General features: G+C 46.4%; 1 protein-coding gene across 4 annotated transcripts in view; it reads right to left on the bottom strand.

Annotated features, from left to right (window-relative positions):
* The window catches only part of Adgrf1 (adhesion G protein-coupled receptor F1), a 53,773-nt gene extending 34,804 nt beyond the window's left edge, over nucleotides 1-18,969 (bottom strand). Inside the window, exons 1-5 of one of the 4 annotated variants that reach the window (XM_075980667.1) lie at nucleotides 18,837-18,969; nucleotides 15,309-15,413; nucleotides 13,875-14,056; nucleotides 1,983-2,048; nucleotides 523-664 (exon numbers count right to left, since the gene is read on the bottom strand). In XM_075980667.1, coding sequence (XP_075836782.1) covers nucleotides 523-591 — 69 coding nt within the window. In that variant the 5' untranslated portion in view covers nucleotides 592-664; nucleotides 1,983-2,048; nucleotides 13,875-14,056; nucleotides 15,309-15,413; nucleotides 18,837-18,969. Of the gene's footprint in view, nucleotides 1-522; nucleotides 665-1,982; nucleotides 2,049-13,874; nucleotides 14,057-15,308; nucleotides 15,414-18,836 lie in introns of those variants that run through there. The other 3 variants (XM_075980669.1, XM_075980668.1, XM_075980670.1) reach the window with 3 other exon arrangements.
* Between the last annotated feature and the right edge of the window lie 2,339 nt (nucleotides 18,970-21,308).

Below are 21,308 nucleotides of genomic sequence, written 5' to 3'. Positions count from 1 at the left end.
AAAAGCATAGGGCAAGAGAAGGATGATGGAACACATCTCTAATCCTCGAATGCAGGAGGCAGAGGCAGGAAGATTAGTAGTTCAAAGTCAGCTTTAGTTACATAGTGAGTTTGAGACCAACCTGAGTGGTATGAGACCCTTTACTAAGCAACTATGACAAAAGAATGGGGGGGGGGTGGAAAAGAAAGAGCAGGCCCACGGGCTATTAGTGTCTACCTGCGTGGTTTTCTGTTCCCAAGAGACCAAGGCAGAGAATGTGCTGAGTTAGACAAGATCTCCAAGATGATTAAATTTCCACTGGAGAAGCCTCGCCTGCAATCCAGGCACCTGCACTTCAAAGATTAACTGACTAAAGACTTCAAAGTAAATGCTGGTAAATACTGAGACAAGAACGTGGGACTTCTGATGCGAAGTACACCAGCCTCTGTAGCTCAGTTGCCTGGAGAATGACAGATTCTGAGGTAGCAGGAAGGTGGAGAGGAGATATGGCTGCCAAGAGAAGCAAGACATGTACTGACTCACCTGCAGGAAGCCTTTGGTGCCCTCATTCACCGGGAAAAGAGCAATGAGCCACAGCAATCCAACTCTCATTTCCAGTAGCGCCTTCTCCCCGCTCTAAACCGAACATAGACACCCCGCGTCTGGTCTCTTAGGAGGCTGTGCACTAAAGCAAAGATTGTGAGTCAAGGCTGTAAATGGTACATCCAGCATCAGCCCCTCAAGTTTTACAGGGATTTTCCTTGTCTCCTTAAAATATCCAAGGGCCTTACAAAGCACAAATGTTAGAGATAGATTTGGAGTGTTTATTCGGGCCGGAGGCCTAAGCCGCGCCAGGCGAGGGATGGACATTCATGAAGTGCTTAAACTTAAAAGTAATAACCAGCCAGTTTAGCAAGCTCCCTTCTGGATAACTGATGGAGTTAGTAACAAATTGTTCTTAAGTTTCTATTTATATTAAATAATTTGGACAGAATTCAACACACAAACACAGTGATGATTTCAAAGAAAACTGGCCCTCATAGGCTCTGGTGTTTGAACACTTGTTCTGCAGTGGGTGGTTCTGTTTGGGGAGGCTTTAGGAGGTAAAGGCTGGCTGGAGAAAGCACACCATGGGGTCAGGTTTGGGAGTTTATAGGCTCATGCTTCCACAAAACAGTGCTTTGTGTTTGTGGTTGAATATATGCTCTCTCAACGTCCTGTTCCCACTGCCTGCTGCCATGTCTCCCTCACCACTATAGATTTTCCCTCCGGACAATAAAGTAGCATACACTCTGTCTTCTTTTCATTGCCTTTGGTCATGGTTCTTTATCACAGCAACATAAAAAATAACTAATACAGGCACGGTCCTTGTATTTTTGTTTTGTTTTCGTTTTTTTGAGACAAAATTTCTCTGTAGTTTTGGAGCCTGTCTTGAAACTTGCTCTGTAGACCAGGCTGGTCTTGAACTCACAGAGATCCACCTACCTCTGCCTCCTGAGTACTAGGATTAAAAGCAAGCACCACCACTGCCCTGCTTGTCCTTATGTTTTGGAGATAGGATATCATGTAGCCCAGGCTGTCCTCAAACTCACTACCAGCTAAGGATAAGGCTAAACTTCTGATTCTCTCAGCCGTCCATCCCAAATGCTCAGACTATAAACATGTGCTCAGGTCAGAGTGTGGTCCTGGGGATAAACCCAGTGCCTTACACGTGCTACACAAGCATGGCTTCAACTGAGATGCATCTCCAGCAACCAAGTATAGTCTAAGGTTCACAAGTGACTAGCACTACCATGTTAAGTAGCATGCTACAGAATACTTCCATCATTTTGGAAAGCTTAACTGGACGGCAGTGACAGAACAGAAAGGATTATTTCCCTGGCCTATCAGTATTTCTTTTACAGCTCCGTAAGAAATCGTTTTAAAAATGGTTCCAAAATTAATAATCCCCCTTTGGAGTAAACGTACAGATGGGCACAGAGTGGGCTCTCTCCGCCACTTACCTTGCTCCTTGAGGAACTTAACCTTCATGTGCACACTGTCATCCCCACCGGATGCTGCTCTCAGACCTGAAGAGAAAAGCATCAGGGATGGGGGAGGACTACCATACCCATGGCTGGTTTTCTAGGGCCTTCTAGGGCCTGCTAAGGGAGCGTGGCGCCCATACAGCATCTGTATCACTTGCCCTCTAGGATGAAGGAATGGTCCTCTCACATCCCACCCTCCTGCTTGGCAAAGACTCCTCTTAGATCTTGAGCTGGGTAAGTCTGCAGGTAGAAGCCTATGGCTCATTCTTTTAGGTCTTGGCTTATCTGCTCTAAAGTGCATCTGTTACTGCCTGCATTCACTGTTCTCCAAAGCTAAGCTAAGGGGTATTTGTCTGTGAAGAAGAACATTTCAAAAAAGTTTTTCCAGCCTGCAGTAACACAGCACAATACATACACGCTTGTCTTTCTGTGTCAGAATTTGGGGACTGGTCCAGGGACACTGAACATATCAACATCTGCATAAATCCCTCATATAGACTGGAAGAATTATGGTTCTTAACCTATGGGTCATGACACCTTTGGGGGTCAAAGTTGCATAGCAGATATCCTACATATCAGATATTTCAAACTACAATTCACACCAGTAGCAAAGTTACAATTATGTAGTAATAATTTTATGGTTGGGAGGTCACCACGACATGAGGAACTGTGTTAAAGGATCATAACATCCTAAAGGGTAGAGTATCTGACAATGACTGAGACACATCTTCCCACAGGCTCGGGTCATCTCTGGATCACCTGAACACAGTGTGATGCCAGTGCTATGGAAACAGATGTTATGTTGTATTGCTTGGGAAATAATGATGAGAAAATGACTGCATTTATTCAGGGCAGACACACGGTATCAGCCACAATGATTGGATTAATGAGTATTTTATTTTATACATGAATATATGTACATGCACACACAGAGTAACCATATTCTTTCCTGAGTTGTACTTTGGATATTCTCTGTCTCTCTGTCTCTGTCTGTCTCTGTGTGTGTCTGTCTGTCTGTGTACATGTGCACACACCTGCACGCGTCTGTGTGTGTCTCTGCATGTGTCTGTGTGACTCTATTATGTGTGTATGTGTGCGCGTGTGCGCGTGTGTACCCTAGTTTCTCTCCCATTACTATGATAAAATGCCCTGACAAAGCCATGGAGAAAGAAAGTCTACATTCATGGTGAGTTCACCCCTCACCTAACAGTCAAGACAATCCTCAGCACACTCCCTACTGGCCAACCCAATGCAGTCAGTTTCTCATGTGAGGCTTTCCACCCAGATGATTCTAAGTTACATTAGGGTGACAATTTAAACTAATAAGCACATTGTTTTTTGAGTCAAGGTCCCATGTAGCACAGGCCTGCTGCAAACTCACTGTGCAGCAATGGGTGAGCGTGAACACCTCATTCTCCTGCCTCTACTTCTGAATTTCTGAGATTATGGGTATGCATGTCCACACCACTGGATATAACCAAACCTTGGATATTTTCCTTTGTTTTATTTTATTTCAGTTTTATATTGTTAAGTTGTCAAGCGTAACTAACTAAGCTAATTCTTCGATGTAGTATTCACATAGCAAAGGGAGGTGAAGCTAACTGCTTCCTCTTTTTCTCCATTTTCAGGAAGACTCTTCTAATTTGAATTGCCAGGTATTCTTTTGCTTGTGGTTTGGAACCCTGGAGCTGACAGATAGGATAAAGGTCTCTGCATATGTGTCCTACCTGTCCCCTCTCAGTGTGACAAGGACTGTTCCAAAATGAAAGGCCTGGGTGTCATGTGCTTCCCACAACTCTCTGTTCTCTCCTGCTAAGAACATTTTCTCCCGTGTGCAGCCTCAGGCTGCAAACCCAGCTCAGACGGCCTGAGTGACAGCTCCGGTCATCCTAAGGAAGCCTCCTCTCCACCTCATTATTCCCCTGCCCCTTCCTCTGGACCGCCTCTTGGGACTTTTCCAGAAATGGTAATCAGTGATGTAAAGTCGAGGTTTGCATTGATCTGTAGGCTGATCATGAATAGATACACCATAAAGAAAGAAGGGAAGAGCTGAAGAGATGGCTCCGTGGCTAAGAGCACTGCTTGTTCTTCCAGAGGACCCAGGTTCAAGTCCCAGCACCCACATGGCAGCTTACAACTGTCTGTAACTCCAGTTCCAGGATCTGACACCCTCACTTGGAGGCAAAACTCCAATGCATATAAAACAAAAACAAATAAATAAATCATTTTTTAAAAATGCCTCTAAAAAAGAAGGGAGAGAAAATAAAGAAGCAGCAGAGGAGAAATGGGAAGGATTGAGACTAGAAGAGAACATTTTGGCACTCTTTAGAAAACAGAGACGTACATATTTTCCCTAAAGCCTGTCAAACCTTGAACAAGTTCAGCCTAGCTATGGATACTACTAAAGGTATTTAGCAATGCTTGTATCCAGGTGGATGTACTTCCGGACGATTTCTAGGCTAGGTAAAAGATCTAAATACTTAAACTGGTTCTACCATAGGCCACCTGGTCCAGGTTTTGGTGCCTCCTATAGTATGTCAATGTCATACTATGACAAAACATCAGGCAAAAACTGGCAGAAGGGGTGACTCATTTTGGCTCATGACTTGAAGGTACTGTCCGCTAAGCCAGGAGAGCATGGTAGCAGGGGCTGAGTTTTCTGATCACATTGCAATGACAGGAGGCAGAGAGAGCTCATGCTGGTGGGGAGCCCCAAGTCTCTGTTTTATCCAGTCTCAGATGCCAGTCTCTGGAGTAGGGTCACCACATTTAAGGATCTTCCCACCTCATTTAGCCTCATTCAGAAAGTCCCTCATAGACAGGTTCACATCAAAATCAACCACCACTGCGCTAAGGCTTGAACTAATTGTTTTCCTCTCTGGTTCCTTAGTGTGTAGAGTTTCCTGTGTTGCAGGGTTGGACAATTCATTACATAAAAGCAAGAAACCCGAAGGTAGTTATATCTGAACTTCAAAGAAGTAATGAATAACATTTTAGCATAATTTTGCTCTGTGTGGTACTTGGAATATTCTCCATTGTCAGATAAGATGAATTTATCTGACACTCAAATTTAACTGGGCATCCTGTATTGGACAAGTCAAAGGGAGAGAAATGGCATCTTAAGGTACACAGATAGAGACAGGCTCTAGAGCTAGCCTGCCTTCCCTCCAGTGTTGACGTTCACAACTGGATGTCTATGCTCTAGGCTTTCTATGTCTTTGTTTATTTACCTTTAAGATAAGGGAGTCAAGCCAGGTGGTGGTAGCACACACCTTTAATCCCAGCACTCAGGAGGCAGAGGTAGGCAGATTTCTGTGGGTTCGAGGCCAGCCTGGTCTACAAAGTGAGTTTCAGGACAACCAAGGCTATACAGAGAAACCCTGTCTTGAAAACCGAAGAGAAAGATAAGGGAATCAGGGTCTAATTCCCAAGTTCCTGGGAGAGTCTAATGAGTTACTGTATGTAAAGTGGCCCAAACAGTGACCACTGTCCACTGTCACCCACGCAGGTCAGCAGTACTTTACTATGTCCACCTTATTGCTGTTTGTGCAGCTCCTTGCTGCACTTTAATTCTGAGTCAAATGAACTTGATCCAAGTGATACCATCGGTGTGAAGACCCACACCACAGACATTATGGCCTGTAGGTCTTCAGGTAACAACCAGAGCGCATTTCTTCCAGGAGCTAAATGACCTCACTCAAAGGAGGACCCTCAGCCTAAAGAAAGTAAAGAGTGTGTGTGTGTGTGTGTGTGTGTGTGATGTGTGATATGTATGTGTGTGAGTGTGTGTATGTGTGAGTGTGTGTATGTGTGTGAGTGTGTGTGTGTGTGAGTGTGTGTATGTGTGTGAGTGTGTGTGAGTGTGTGTGTGTGTGTGTGTGTGAGTGTGTGTGTGTGTGAGTGTGTGTATGTGTGTGAGTGTGTGTGTGTGTGTGTGTGTGTGTGTGTGTGTGTGATGCATATGGGTAGTAACCATATACATCCTGCCTAACTTTACATTCTTAGACACAAACCTCATGGCATTTTAATCCATTTCCTTCCAAGCCAGAGCGAGCGAGCGAGCGAGCGAGCCCAGAATCTTTGTGTAATCCACAGGTGGGTTGTCCTTGTCACCAGAGCATGGGTATTTACACCACATTTCACTCTGGGGGTGGCTAATGCCGGGCTGACAGCTGTGTTGGCATTACCATCTGTGGAAAAACTTAACCGTGGTGGGGGAGGTCTCCCCCCTCCACACACACTTCCTTGAATTCATTCAAGTGAATTCATTCCTGATAATCCCTGTCCTTTATGTAACCACAAACATTCAAACTTGCTGCTGTGCCTCTGCGGACGGCGGCACATTGTCTCCACATTCTTTCAGTGTGTGTTTGTGGACACTGAGTGCCCTTTGTTTACGTCAACAGCAGCCTCCTTATCCACATGATGGAGACCTGGAACTGCTCGCATAGATAGACTGACGGTCTCCAGCATTTCAAGCAGCAATCTCATCTTAGGCACCACCGGGATCTGTGCTTTTCTGCCGTCAGTGTTTAAGGAATGATGCCTTTTCTTCTATAAATAGAAGCATTCCCTATAGAATGACCTCTCTCCTCTCTGCCATAAAATCACACACACACACACACATGCACATGTGCACACACGGGGATGACGGAACAGGGCTCCACAGAGGACTCACCAGGCGGTGGTGGCACACGCCTTTAACCCGAGCACTCAGGAGGCAGAGGCAGGCGGATCTCTGTGAGTTTGAGGCCAGCCTGGTCTACAAGAGCTAGTTCCAGGACAGTTCCAAAGGACATAGAAACCCTGTCTTGAAAGCAACAGCACCAACAAAGAATCATGGCCAAACCAGAGTTAGGCAGAGATGTGAACAAACTCAGTCTTGTTTCGCTTCTCATTCTATGGGTTTGGGGTAACACTTTTGTGTTTGCATAGGAACCCCCAGAGCTGTTTGCCTTTCAGATAGGTTTGTAGAGAGGATAGTGTGGGGGCAGGGTGCACGAAGAAGGCAAAAAAATCTTTGGAGAGCAGATCAAATTTAAGAGCTAAATTTTCTCGTAGAAAAAAAATTAAAATTATTTACAATTTTAGTGGGTTTCCATTTATGTATAGACATGACAATAAAGAATTTTGTTTGTTTATCTGTAGCTGCTGTTTTGAGACAGGATCTCCTGTAGCCTAGGCTAGTCTCTCCCGTTCACTATGCAACCAAGCCTTGAAATCCTGCCTCTACTACCCACCTGCTGTGATTGCAGACATGCAGCCTCCTACCCATTTAAACCAGGGCTCAGGACTGAACCCCGGACCTCACCCTACCAGCTGAGCTGCATCTCCAACCCTCAGCCCCGCAAACCTGCAGGCCCTCAGAGTAAAATTTTAAAGGGATGCTTTCTACTCTCATGTAACTGTGTGCATAATGTGGGATAAGAGGCCTGGATGAGCCAGTCCAGTCCGGGGTGTGCTGCTTAAATATAAGGTTTTGTGAAATGCCGTGAGCTCTCTCTGGAGTCAGTGCCCACCTCTCCTGTGAGGGATAGCACCGGGTCCCCTCACAGGCGCTCAGACTCAGCATCTGTGTGTTCTGTTTATTTCCCCTCCAGAGCGCTCGTCCAATTGTTCTTCCGTTCATTCATGCCCATCACCAAACACAAGCCTGAAAGTCTTGACGACGTTCAATGAGCTGGTTTTCTCCTCACACTGATCCTTCAGCTCTGAGCATCTTTGAGATGAACTGAGAGCTAAGGTCTTTGTTAGGAACAGAGATGGAATTTTTATTAATTCTTAGTCTTAAAGGGGCCAAAGAATTATTTAGCTCAGTCACCTCTTCTTCATGGACATTCTGCCAATCAGACGAATTGATTTATTGTCAACCACTGCATAAAGAAGACTGCATGGTGAAATGCATTGGCTAATAGCTGCATAAGAGTGTGGACTGCCGTGGTTAGAGCTACATGCATTAAGAGAGACACTGGGAGGCTGAGAAGATGTCTCAGTGGGTGAAGTGCTTGCTGTGTTAGTGTGGAGACCTGAGTTTGGTCTATTAAAATTATATTAAAATTCAGGCAAGGCTACGGTGTCCATAACCGCTGAACGATGGGCAGAGACAAGAGGATCTCTGGAGTTCCCTGGTCAATCTAGCCAATCACTGAGCTCTAGTAGTGAGAGACCTACTTTTAAAAAAAGTCTTAAGATGCAAATCAATAGAGGAAAACATTAGAAGTCAATTTTTGGGCTCCATACAAGTGCACAGGGCATGTGCACCCACAAAACCCATATAAACATACATGCAACATACACAGGGCAGGGAGACAGAGAAAAAATAAAACCCCCAGAAGCTATGGTGAAACCCACTTTTGAAAACACCTGATTATGCTTTCCTGTGTTGCACTGAACAGCTGCATCTTCGGAGGCTAGCGTGCGGGTCTACTAAGGCTGAGTCCTTTCTGTTCCTAACTGAGCTGGTACAAAGCTGGTTTTATAGCAGCCTGCATGTCCTTTGTCCTGCATTAGACTTCAGCTAGAAAGCATTTCTCCTGTTGCTGGCGATTTCACTCAATACACCAGCTGTCCCTTCCCAGCAAGGGTGGCTTTGCTAGCCACCTGTCTGAGCTTTGTCTTACAAGAGCATCATCGAGGATGCTTCATTGTTCCTAGCTCACCACCCAGAGTTTCATCTGGACTCCTACTAGGGTTTATGTCCCAGGGAAAACACATCCAGTTCAGTTATGTTGTAAAAGATCTGTCTGCAAGCCCGGTAGCTAGCTTGGAGCTCTGTCAGCCACTTGTGCCCGCAGACTTTCCTCTAGTGACTTGTACAGTGTGAGTTTCCCCGAGCACATACAGGGAGATTAATAATCATGTAACCAAGTTTGTTCTTCCACGCAAGTCTCAGCCTTGCTGGAATCCATACATCAGACCTGGGTCTCATTTCCATCATGTGACATTGGTGGCTATCGTAGGTAAAACCTGGAGATCTGAGCCTCCTCCATATCGCTTTGCTGATATAGTATTCCCCTCTGTATGCTGTGAATATCATTGGTGAATAAAAAAACTGTCTTGGGCATGTGCAGGGAATAGAGGTAGGTGGGGAAAACTAAACTGAATGCTGGGAGAAAGGAGGCAGGGTAGGAAAGAAGCCATGTAGCTCCACCAGACACAGACTCTGGAACTTTACCTGGTAAGCCACTGCCTAGTGATGATACACAGATTACTAGAAATGAGTTCAATTAAGATATAAGAGTTAACCAGAGCCGGGCGGTGGTGGTGCACGCCTTTAATCCCAGCACTTGGGAGGCAGAGGCAGGCGGATCTCTGTGAGTTCGAGACCAGCCTGGTCTACAAGAGCTAGTTCCAGGACAGGCTCCAAAACCACAGAGAAACCCTGTCTCGAAAAACCAAAAAAAAAAAAAAAAGAGTTAGCCAGTAAGAAGCTAGAGCTAATGGGCCAAGCAGTGATTTAAATAATATAGTTTCTGTGTGATTATTTCAGGGCTAAGCAGCCAGGAACCAACAAAAGACCTCTTCCAACACTTTGCTTTAAAGAAAACTCTGCAGAATGGAATTCAGGAAAGCACAGCTAGCAGAAAACAAGGGGCCCTGTCTCAAACGGAACCGAGGGGAAGGACCAGCAACTGAGGTTGTCCTCAACCCTCACACCTGTGTTAAGGCATATATATGCACACCTGTAATCCACACACAAACACAAACACACATGCATGGACACATTCACACACACACACACACACACACACACACACACACACACACACATGCACCAAGCTCTAATTTATAAAATGCTTTCATATATACTGAATTTTTTTGGTAGCCTTGCTACCAAAAAAAGAATTATTTTGATTCATGGAACATAAAGAGGATAGACCTGAATTCTACTTCACTGCATCACTATTTCCTCAAATTCTGTGTCACTATTTCCTTAAATCATCTTTTTCAGTCAATGAGTCAGTCAGATTTTATTTATTGGAGCATGATTTTAATAATTCAGAACTGCAATGTGATCCCTATCTGCATACCTTACAAACAAGTTCCCTTGTTTGGGAAAAGGAAGCATACATGTTTCTCGGTAATCATCCTAGGAACTGTGAGTGATCTGAGCGCCTTGAGTAGGAAGAGATTCTGGTTCACAAGGACAAAGAAAGCTGGACCTTCTGGGAAGGAGCTAGAGAGAGTGTTGTACAGGGTCTTTGCCTGTGAATAGAGGCAAGCTGTTGCAAATTCCTCCTAACTGAGATATTTACTTTCTTTACTTTGAATCGAGGTCTCTAATTCACAACCCCCTGTCTCTGCTGGGAGGGCTGGTGTGTGCCACTATGTCAACACAACCCAGTTAGAAAGATCTATTTAAAATAAGAGTAAAATGAAGGTGACCTCTGACCTCCTACCCTACCTCTTGTGTGGTACGAATATAGAGCGTATGTGTCATGACATTCTTTAGAGAAAAAGCAAGTTTTTCAGCCAGGTCCTCCAAGTGGTCATTGCAGAAATAACCATTGCTGGGTGCTCCAGCGAGCCTGAAGATGCTAACAGTCTGCAGCTACACCCAAAAGCCTTTTAGGCTCCATGCTGTGTGCAGAACCAAGAGCAACCTCAGGACCTTCCCTAAGGGCTCCTATAATGCATCTTCTCACATATACAAATCCCAGGCCAGCCAGGACTTTTCCAAGTTAGGGTGAAGGCACTGTTCCAGAAGGTTCACTGCTTTGAATGTTGATAGATGCAGCTTGTCTTAGAGTTTCTCTTGCTGCAACAAAACACCATGACCAAAAAGCAAGGGTTGGTTTGTTTTTTTCAAGACAGGGTTTCTCTGTAGCTTTGGAGCCTGTTAGGAACTATCCTTTGTAGACCAGGCTGGTCTCAAACTTACAGAGATCCGCCTGCCTCTGCCTCTGGAGTGCCGGAATAAAAAGCATGCACCACCACTGCCCAGCCAGAAAGGGTTTGCTGGGTTTACACTTCAGCATTGCTGTTCATCACTGAAGGAAGTCAGGACAGGAACTCAAACAGAGCAGGATCCTGGAGGCAGGAACTGATACAGAGGCCATGGAAGGGAGCTGCTTACTAGCTTGAAGCCCCTGACTTACTAACCCCGCCTTCTTACAGAACTCAGGACCACCGACCATAGGCTGGACATGCACACAAAATAAAATAAGGAAATAAGGAACAGGAGCCTCGTGCATGTTATGTGACTGACCTGGGAGGGTATAACTGGGGAATGTGCTAGCCCCGGAGTCTCTGCAAGGTTGGGCGTGGCCAAGAGGTCACAATAGTGTGAACCTTTCACTCTAACCTGCCGCGTCCCAAGATAAATTTCACCGCCATAAAGATCATACATCTACCCAATAAAGAGCTGGGCGACCCTGACATCATGTAATGATTCTTTCTCTAGTGTGACAGTTAAGGCAAAATCCTGAGACATTTGGGACACGGTCTTCCCTTTGCATCTTTAGGTAAGGCCCTGTGAAAGGAAGCTAAGAAGACAACTATGTGAGCTATTTTGAATGTTGCTAATATACTTGATCTGGTCTAAATAGAACTGTGAATTGGGTGACATTTGTCCTGCAGGTACCACCCCTCAACTTTCTGAACTCCTTACCTCGTGACACACATACCTTCCACTGCCTTGACCCCATTCTGTACCCTTATGATTATTCTATTTCTTCTTGCTCTGAACCAAAAGGCTAAACTCATTCATTGGCAGGCATGGTACCACCCACCTATAATTTCAACATTCAGGAGGCAGAGGCAAGGAGGATATTGAGTTTAAGACTAGCTTGGGCTGCATGGACAGACCCTGTGTCAAAAATAAACAATAAATAAGTAAGTAAATAAAAACCATTTGCTCATGTCCTGGTTTAAATGAATGTGTGCATTTATTTCTCTTGTCTGGGGGTGTAATTTTCAGTCTTTGAACAGAGGTAGAAAGGGCAGCAGAAAACAGATTACAACATACACACCCATACCCCCTCACCCCCACCCCACACCATTCCTCAACCTAGCAAGAAAAAAAGTTCTAGAATGATGATGTTGACACTGTTAGGACATCTATTGACTTTTGGAAGAAGTAAGACATGTGTGGCTGCCAGCAAAATGCCACATCAACTTGTGAGCAACTTGAGCATTCATAACTAAAATCGACAGGCTCAGCACACATCTTCCCATCTTCCATTTTTATCCACATCCGTACTCTATTATAAAACAAGCCTCCAGATTCTTACAAGAAGAGCCAAGCAACTTACTCAAGTCTTTATTACTTGCCCAGCCATTCTTATCAGAGAGATGGATTTTAATTTCATTGCTGGTTGGGTGAATGGTTTTTAATAATTAATGGTTTCTTATTAATTAGAAAAAATTAGAAAAGACTTGTGTTAGTATCATGACTGATTGTAGAATATACCCTTTTGCATTTTTGCTATTTTCTCTTTTATAATCTCTAGCATGTGAGTGTCTGTGTGTGTGTCTGTGTGTGTGTGTGTATGTGTGTGTGTGTGTGTGAGAGAGAGAGAGAGAGAACCATGAAAAAAGCCAAGGCTGCCACTTCTCCACATCCCCTCCCACCTGACTTTCTGTTCATTATTATTGTTATTATTGTTGTTGTTGTTTTTGTGCGTGCGCATGCGTGCATGTGAGTGCCATGCGAATGTGTGGAGGTCAGAGGTCAACTTTGTAACGTTGGTTTTCTCCTACCTTTATTTGATCTGCAGAAATCCAGCTCACACCACACATCTGAGCCACCTCTGAGAGAGCCGCCTCGTTTATCTGCTGAGCCATGCAGCCAGCCCTGCACCTAGGGTGTGTTCTTCCTTCAGAGCAAATCTACCTTTTTGTCGCTGCCCTGAGTGAGGACACGAGGTGTCATATGCATGTAAGTGGATCCTTCCTATAATTCGGATAGGTGGTTCAGGCTGGCTTCACACTCTCTGTAAAGCTACGAAAGATCTTGAACTTCTGAACCTTCTGCCACTGACTCTCAGGGGCTAGGATTACAGGTTTGTGACACCATGCTGAGCTATAAGTGAGATTTTTATGGAAAATAAAAATCATGAATTTTTAAGATCTGTGGGGTAAAGCGTGGCACGTCATTTTATGTTTACTTGAGGAACGAGGAAAACCAATTGTAAAGGTTGGTTGTTTTTCTGAAGGTCACTGAGGCAGTTCAACTGGGAGATAACTCAGGTTTATACTGGTTTATACTGGACAAGGTTTCAATAGATTCACCCTACGGTGAAAATAGATTCACCCTACGGTGGAAATAAACTGTTTCAGTCACTTATGGTAGTGGCACACACTTCTGATCCCAGCACTTGGAAGGAGGCAGGAGGATAAGGAGTTCAAAGCCAGCCTGGGCTACATAGTGAATTTGGGGCCAGCCTAGGCTACATAGTGAGCTTGGGGCCAGCCAGGACTACATGAGATCCTGTCTTGAACAAGCAAACCCAATAAATAAAATCCGACTTCATCGTCTCAAGCATGATTGAATTTTAAGAGTGTCTGCCCCGTTGCTAGTTAGATACAGCCAAACAAATGGTACTTTTATCAGGTTCCCTGGATGAAGCTGACATACGCTAGTCAGCTGAACTTTCCGGGTAGATGGCAGTGAGCCTGCCCTGCCCTAGGTAGAACTCTTGGCTTTCAGCCGGAAAACTGCATTTAAGACTGAGAAAAACCAACTCAAGTTACAGAGTCAAGAAGGGACAGGGCTCCATTGTTCCTAATAATTGCTTCAAAGACACTCTTCCTTGTTTATCTTTTCAAGAAATGAGATGTTGGAATCAGAATATCCCTCACAGAGTAAAACACAGCTTAACTAACAGAGCTCAGGCCCCAAAGAGTCAAACAGAGTGATTAGCTTACCTGAGCCTCCTGTCTCACAGCACGGCTGAGCCTTTCTCCAAAGCTCCCAACCACTGGCTCTGCTGGCGGATGGCAGTGAGCGCTGATGGGACCAGGGCAGTCCCGGCAGCCACAGGTCTACAGGTGTCTCAGCAGCTCCGGCCAGGTTACTGCCTCTGCCAGCAAACCCCAGGGCACACCCCCTGCAGAAGGAAAGCAAAGACACTTTCCACTCCCTCTCCCTCCTCTCGGAGCCTCTGTTGGCTCCGAGCTGGTAAAATGAACAGCTCAGAGAGCAAAGACTTACTGCTTCTGTCACCAGACAAGAGAGGCCGAGACCATTAGCTACAAAGAGGACAAATATGCTCTTGGGTGTGCAGATCAGGACCCTAAAAAAGGCCACTCCCTCCCTCGGGCGCTCCTGTCCAGTTCTGGACACTCAGGGTCACACCCCACAGGACTGAAGGAATGTAGGCCTCCCTGCGGAAGTCCACAGAAGGGAAGCGGGTGAGCTCTGTGGTAGGTAAGGTGTTCCCACGTCCAGTCTTCTCACTCATGGCTAAAGATTCACCGTACTGCTGTCCTGGATGGAGGACCCCCAGACCTCCTTGTGGAAAAGCATGGACCAAGCACCAGCAAGACAAGATGGCAGGAACATGCTGAAGGTGAGTGACATGTGTTAATGGTTGGTTTACTATCTAAAGTTCTTTCCCCTTTAAAAACTGTGCTGGGTCTGTTGTGGGGGCGGCTGCCATGCATTGATGAGCGTCCTGGCTCATGAATTACTTTGTGGTTCAAGTGATGGAGAATAAAACCCCCCAGCGATTTGAAGGCACCAAGCACTGTTCCCTTCTTGATCCTCCAGTCTTGGGGAAAGAAAAGTTTTAACTGAACTGAGGTCATTTCAATCTCTTCTTGTGTTCTTCCTGCAGAGTTCTGCCTGTTTCCAAAGCAACCAGTTGTGGACGGCACCAAATTTCCACTCAGTACAAATGGCTGAGAACTTGTCACTTGCCCAGTACCCAGCAGTCTGGGACTATATTTGACATTTCTTTTGCTGTTGTCTAGATTTAAATGGCTTGCAGCAGCACCTACCTTACTGGCATCTTCATGGCGAGATGCTCCGAAAGCGGGGCTAGCCAGGTATGGTGAGGCACACTATTGTCTCAGCACCCAGGAGGCTGAGGCAGAGGGATTGCATGCCTTTGAGGCCAGCTATATAGTGAGTTCCAAGCTGGCCAGGGTTAAATATGAAGACTCTCTAAAATAAAAATGTACATACAGAAAGCACTAAAATGGGGCCAAGAGCGTACGGGTTATTTGGGCAGGACAGTGGCTGTGAAGCTGGACACTAGGGGCAGAGGGAATGGGAAGCAATGGAAGACTAACTATGGTCAGCTGACAAGGGCTGAAGATGACTCGGCTAGACGCTCAGAGGAAAGGTCCCTCACTCACCTTCACTCTGTTGATCCCAACCACTTCTTAGGGACAAGCGCGTAGCCCTCAGCACCAGTGGGAGCGCCACCACTTCTTATTAGACCAGAGGCCTGTTAGAGGGTTCTAGAAAGTTAAAACAAGCAATGGCCTTTAGGGGATCTCATGACTATATTGGTTTGGAATCAGGAAGATGCGAATCTGAACCACTAAACACACTCAATGCTTTTTAAATCCCAAATCTAATAAAAGGGGTCAGGCTGTGTCCAACATTCAGGTCATGTCAGAAATAAGGCGCATTTGTTTAAACCGATGACTCACTAATAAACCGCTTATTTCTTTCTTCTGGTTTCCTCATAAAAGCCAGTGAACACGTGGAGCTGGATTCATCAGGACTTCCTGGTCAGGTTGTGGGACATACCATAGATGTCACAAAGGACAGAACAGAAGGAAGTGGTGTGGGATTGGTCCTGTGACTGCCCCTAGGTCTTACCCTTGTGAGTCCAGACCTGGGCTAACCTGAGGAGGCAGAGCTGAGGACCTGTGCCCTCTAATTTGATTAACATGCTTCATTGGCTCTAACATAACACACCCGACCTGAGCAGAAGTGTTCACCTGCGTTCAAAACGCAAGCTAAACATGCAATCACGTGTCCTCCACCTCATAGGTTTGAATTCCACAAATTCAGGAGAACCGTAAGCAAGACCTGAGATAAGGAAGAGCTTTGAACCCCACTGACTTCATCTGCTGATTTGTGTTGTCAACCGGATTGCTTTTGCTTGGTCTCCCATAAAAGATTGGGGCTAAGTAAGGTGTGGCGAGACACTCAGTGATCTCGGCACTCAGGAGGATTAGAAGTTCAAGGTCACCTACACTCCTGTAGTGAATCTGATACCTGCCTAGGACACCTGAGATCCTGTCCCCAAAGTAAATAACTAGATAAACGAACACAGCTTTCTAACATTGTTGTATGTATTATTCTCATGTGTGGTTTTTAACGATTTATTTACTTTGATTTTATGTGGATGAGTGTTTTCCTACATGTATGTAAGTATATGTGTGTGTGCAGTGCTGGAGGAGGCAAAATTACAGTCATGAAGTAGCAACTAAATAATTTCATGGTTGGGGGTCACCCCAACATAGGGAACTGTATTAAAGGGCTACCGACTAGGAAGGGTGAGAACTGCTGCCTTCAGCCTTGAGCAGCGTGACTTATGGTACACACCTTTTGAGGGATAGGGTATCACATAATGGGATTACTATCAAACCTATGTCCAAGGATATTCAGGCCTTCTGCGGTGGCACATGCTTATGAGCCCAGCATTGGGGAGGTGGGGGCAAAAGGATCACAAAATAAAAGATTTTATCCCCAGAGGACAAGGTTAGGAAACTATGGGAACCTCTGCCATACCAGAGAAAAGCACACCAGTCACAACCGTGGGAGCTGACCCCGAAGAGCCGCTTAGAGAGGAGTCCAATGCCGTGCACTTATCCAGTGTGACTTACTGAGAACTTACTGAATATTGTTCTGAGCAACTTCCGTGCTGATAGTTCCCACCGTTGCTCCCATGTTATAGATGAGGACGTTGAGGCACAGAGTGGCTGAGTAAATGATAAATCAGGAAGCAGCCACCGCCTGACCTTAGAGTCTACTCTGTTAACCTGCAAACGGCTGTTTCCCAAAGACAACGGAGGAACACAAGCACAAACATCCGGCCCATGCTGGACAGAAAAGGCAAAGGTAAGCTCCGGTGCTGAGGAGGGGGAGGGTCGTTACTCTGAGCCTTCTGTGGGATGCTGGAGAGCCCTGTACAGCTGAGAGAATCCGTTTACCATTTCAGTCAACACATCCGAGATCCCGGGGAAACTCAGAGGAGCTAGGTAAGGTGCCATCTATGGCTCCGTTCAGATAGCCGTGTTCACGTGCTGAAAATAGTGCTGGGAAGGGAGATGGGAACCACAGAGCAAATGAATAATTTCCTCCCTCGTTCTGCCTTGTGTGTGTGTGTGTGTGTGTGTGTGTGTGTGTGTGTGTGTGTGATGTATACACATGTGTGCATGTATGTAAAGGTCAGAAATCAATGTTGGGTAACTTCCTTGTTATGCCCAGATCACAGTGTTCCTCCAAAACCAACTAGGAGACCGTGTCCTGTATATAAAAGCAAACAGCCTTTATTCTTCCACAAGTTTGCAAACTTGGACTCTGTGTGTCCCATGTGGGGTAATTAAAGAGCCTCGAGCCCAGCTGAGGTTGGGTTTTTAGAGTAGTAAAGGTGGGGGTGATGGAACTCTAAGGTTTAGGTTTTCTGATTGGCTGACATTTGTCTGGGGGTGTCCTGGTGAAAAGTGATGGATGTGTGCTGGCAGGTGATCCTATCTACAATGGCTGGAATGTTAGGAATTTCCTTTGGATGGTCTGTTCCTGGGTAGTGCCAGCTTATGGCTTTTCCTGGAACCTGATGTTGCCTGCTTTGGAAGCTGTGCAGCTCGGGCCCCATGTATGTATGACCAGGCTGCTCTGGGCCCCATGTATGTATGGCCGGGCTGCTCTGGACCCCATGTATGTATGACCAGGCTGCTCTGGGCCCCATGTATGTATGACCAGGCTGCTCTGGGCCCCATGTATGTATGACCAGGCTGCTCTGGACCCCATGTATGTATGGCCGGGCTGCTCTGGGCCCCATGTATGTATGACCAGGCTGCTCTGGGCCCCATGTATGTATGACCAGGCTGCTCTGGACCCCATGTATGTATGGCCGGGCTGCTCTGGGCCCCATGTATGTATGGCCGGGCTGCTCTGGACCCCATGTATGTATGACCAGGCTGCTCTGGGCCCCATGTATGTATGACCAGGCTGCTCTGGGCCCCATGTATGTATGACCAGGCTGCTCTGGGCCCCATGTATGTATGACCAGGCTGCTCTGGGCCCCATGTATGTATGGCCGGGCTGCCCTGGGCCCCACATCACATCCCTCATTCGGTCTCCATCTTGCTTGTTTGTTTCTATCAGGCCTCTCCTTGAGTCTAAAGATCACTAGCTGGCCACTGGGTTCTGGGAACCCGGCTGTGTCTGCCTGCTGAGCACGGACTGGGATTGCAGAGGAGCACTGGTTGGGGATCCGAACTCGGGTCCTCAACATTATAGCCGACTGGGCCACTTTTTCAGACCCCCGTCTGCCTTTAAATTGGAACTCACACAGCACTGAACAGACCCTCTTTCCAAGCTCAGAATATGCTCCAGAGGTCACGCAAAAGCACCCCCCCCCAGGTGTTGGCACGCAGTCCTGGTGACCTCACAGTGAACAGCAATTCACACAAGGTTTAAACTGCCCTGGGGACAGCTTCATCCTGCTGCAGCTCACAAGTGACCTTCTTTAAGCACGAACACTCTGGAGGCCCCAGGGCCCTTCTCAGTAAGACACATCCTTCACCCAACCCCCCATCCCCAACAGGTCAAGCAAAGTAAAATAACAAGTTTGCTGGGTTAGAGACGAACACAGCGAAGAGACTCTCCCAAAACTCTCCTTGAACAAACCAAGCCTGACGCACCTGTGGGCACCTTCCTCTGGCCTTGCGACTTTGCTTGTGTGCTCGGCCCCAGGAGGACAGACATCTGGAGGAAATGCCGTTAAGATTAAGACGTGGTTTCTTTCAGCAAGCCTCAGTGTGACCTCAGGACTTCTGAATGTCTGAAGCTAAGCCAGGGGAGCCATCTAGTGGCGAGCCCTCACACTGCGGCAGACGACACCACCTGTTTAAAAAGTCACGGGAGGACAGCTGTAAGATTACCTAAGAGGGCGCAGAGGGATGAGGGCGAGCCAGCCGGTCACAGGGGAACCGAGGGTCAGACTTGTCCTGTCTCGTCTGTTTGCAGCACAGTTTGGCCATTCATTCATTTATTTCACCAACACACATTCTTGTTAAATGTTACTAGGTACAAGGCGTGATACACTAGACCCTGGATTGAAGAAACCAAACAGAAGCTACAATTCCTATCTTCAAGTACCTACAGTATGGTAGAAAACTGGTCCAGCAACAGTCAGTTAAAATCGTCAGTGATGAGGGCTTCCCTCCTCACACCGGGAAGACCGTAGAAGAGGCACACAAATGAATCCTGGAGGGCAAGAGGAAGAAAAGTCTAAAGCACAGACCTCAAGCTGGCACCCCAAGGGCCTCATCTGGCCCACAGATGTGTTTTGTTTGGACCATGCAGTGTTTTTATAACTTAGAAATAGTTGCTTATGCTTAAACATCACAGGATTTCACACGAAAACCCAGACTTCACATTCTTTTAGGAAATTGGAAGATCCAATAATTTTAGCTCCATATTCCCACGGGGTGACATTCAACTAAGCTATGCAGAAATGCTTTTCCTAAGGCCCTTTCATAACAGCCAATAATTTGCTCGTTTCAGTGAATCGTGGGGTGTTTCGTGTGAGATACAAAACTCAAAATCACAAAAGCTTATCACTACAACGTCAGTTTCACAGGCTGCCCTGTCTCAACCCGCAAAAGTGTCTTCTTTGCCAGGAGGGGATTGTGCAAATGCTCATTCCTCCCTCACAACCTACATCAAAATTAATTTGACCTAGGTTCTAACTGCTGGCTGTGTTGGTTACTTTGCTGCTCTTGCGACAAAACACGCTGACCAAACCAGGCAGGAGTGGTGCATGCTTTTAGTCCCAGCACTCGGGAGGCAGAGGCAGGCACATCTCTGTGAGTTTTGAGGCCAGCCTGGTCTACAGAGTGAATTACAGGACAGGTTCCAAAGCTACAGAGAAACCCTATCTCGAACCCCCCGCCCCCAAAAATAGAGAAGGTGTTTATTTGGTCTTGTGCCTCCAGGGGAATAAAGTCCTCATGGAGGGGAGGCAGAGCAGCAATGACAGGCATGAGGGCAAGCATGGGACACTGAGAGATCACGTGCTCAGCCACAAACACAGGCAGAGAACAAAATGGATGTGGCTGAGACTTTAAGCTCCCAAAACCCGAACCAGTGACATAATTCCTCCATCTCCAAACTGCACCCCCAATTGAGAATCGAGTGTTCAAGTGCCTGATCTATGGGGGCCATTTCTCATCCATACTTCCACATTCCACCCTCCCCTGCCCCCAACCAGGCCCTTAGCCGTATCATGATGCAAAATGAATTTAGCACATTTTCAAAAGTCCCCATAATCTCTCATAGTCTGAACACTGTTTCAAAGCCCAAAGTCTCTGCTAAGATGCATGGCCGTCTCTGAAATACAACCCCCCTGTAAAATCAAAAAGTAAATTACACACTTCTATCATATAATGACACAGAATATACAATGCCATTCCCAAAGAGAAAACTGGAGGCATAGAGAAGAAATACAGAACTCAGAAGGCCAAACTCCAAATCCTGTAGTTCTGTGTAGAGGTTTAGATGACTGCACCAGGTTTATTGCCTGCAGCACACATTGTCTCTTAGGGCGGTTCTACTCTCTGTGTGCAGATCTACTCTCTGTGTGCAGATCTACTCTCTGTGTGCAGATCTACTCTCTGTGTGCGGTTCTACTCTCTGTGTGCAGATCTCCTTGGAAGATAACTCATGGCTCTGGCATCTCTAGCATCTATGGGTCTCTAATGAAATCCAGGCTTCACTTCCACAAGTTCACACAACAAACTAGCAGGGCCTTCTGCCTTCACAAGGCCTTCATGCGGGGGTCTCCTGAGACACAGTGCCAGGCCTTAGCAGCTCTCTGAAACTCCAGAGGAAGAATCCATGGCCCTTTAACTCTTCCAGCTTGCACGCTTCTACAGCTAGCTCTACCAAGATGGTACAGCCAGCTTGGGATGGACCCTGCCTCCCTGAACCACATCTGCAGCAGTGATTTCATCCAGATGTTTTCTAAGAGCAGAAAACACTGTAGGCTCTTCCCCAGCTTGGAAACTTACCTGGGTGGGGTCTGACCCCTGGGACACCCTTCCCTTTCTCACGATGGAGACCTGGAGGCCGTTCCTTAAGGGGCAATCCCCTTCACAACGACAGCCTCTCCA

Source organism: Microtus pennsylvanicus, chromosome 7 (assembly GCF_037038515.1).
Source record: "Microtus pennsylvanicus isolate mMicPen1 chromosome 7, mMicPen1.hap1, whole genome shotgun sequence".
Taxonomy (NCBI): domain Eukaryota; kingdom Metazoa; phylum Chordata; class Mammalia; order Rodentia; family Cricetidae; genus Microtus; species Microtus pennsylvanicus.
This window is presented reverse-complemented; position numbering and strand designations above follow the sequence as displayed.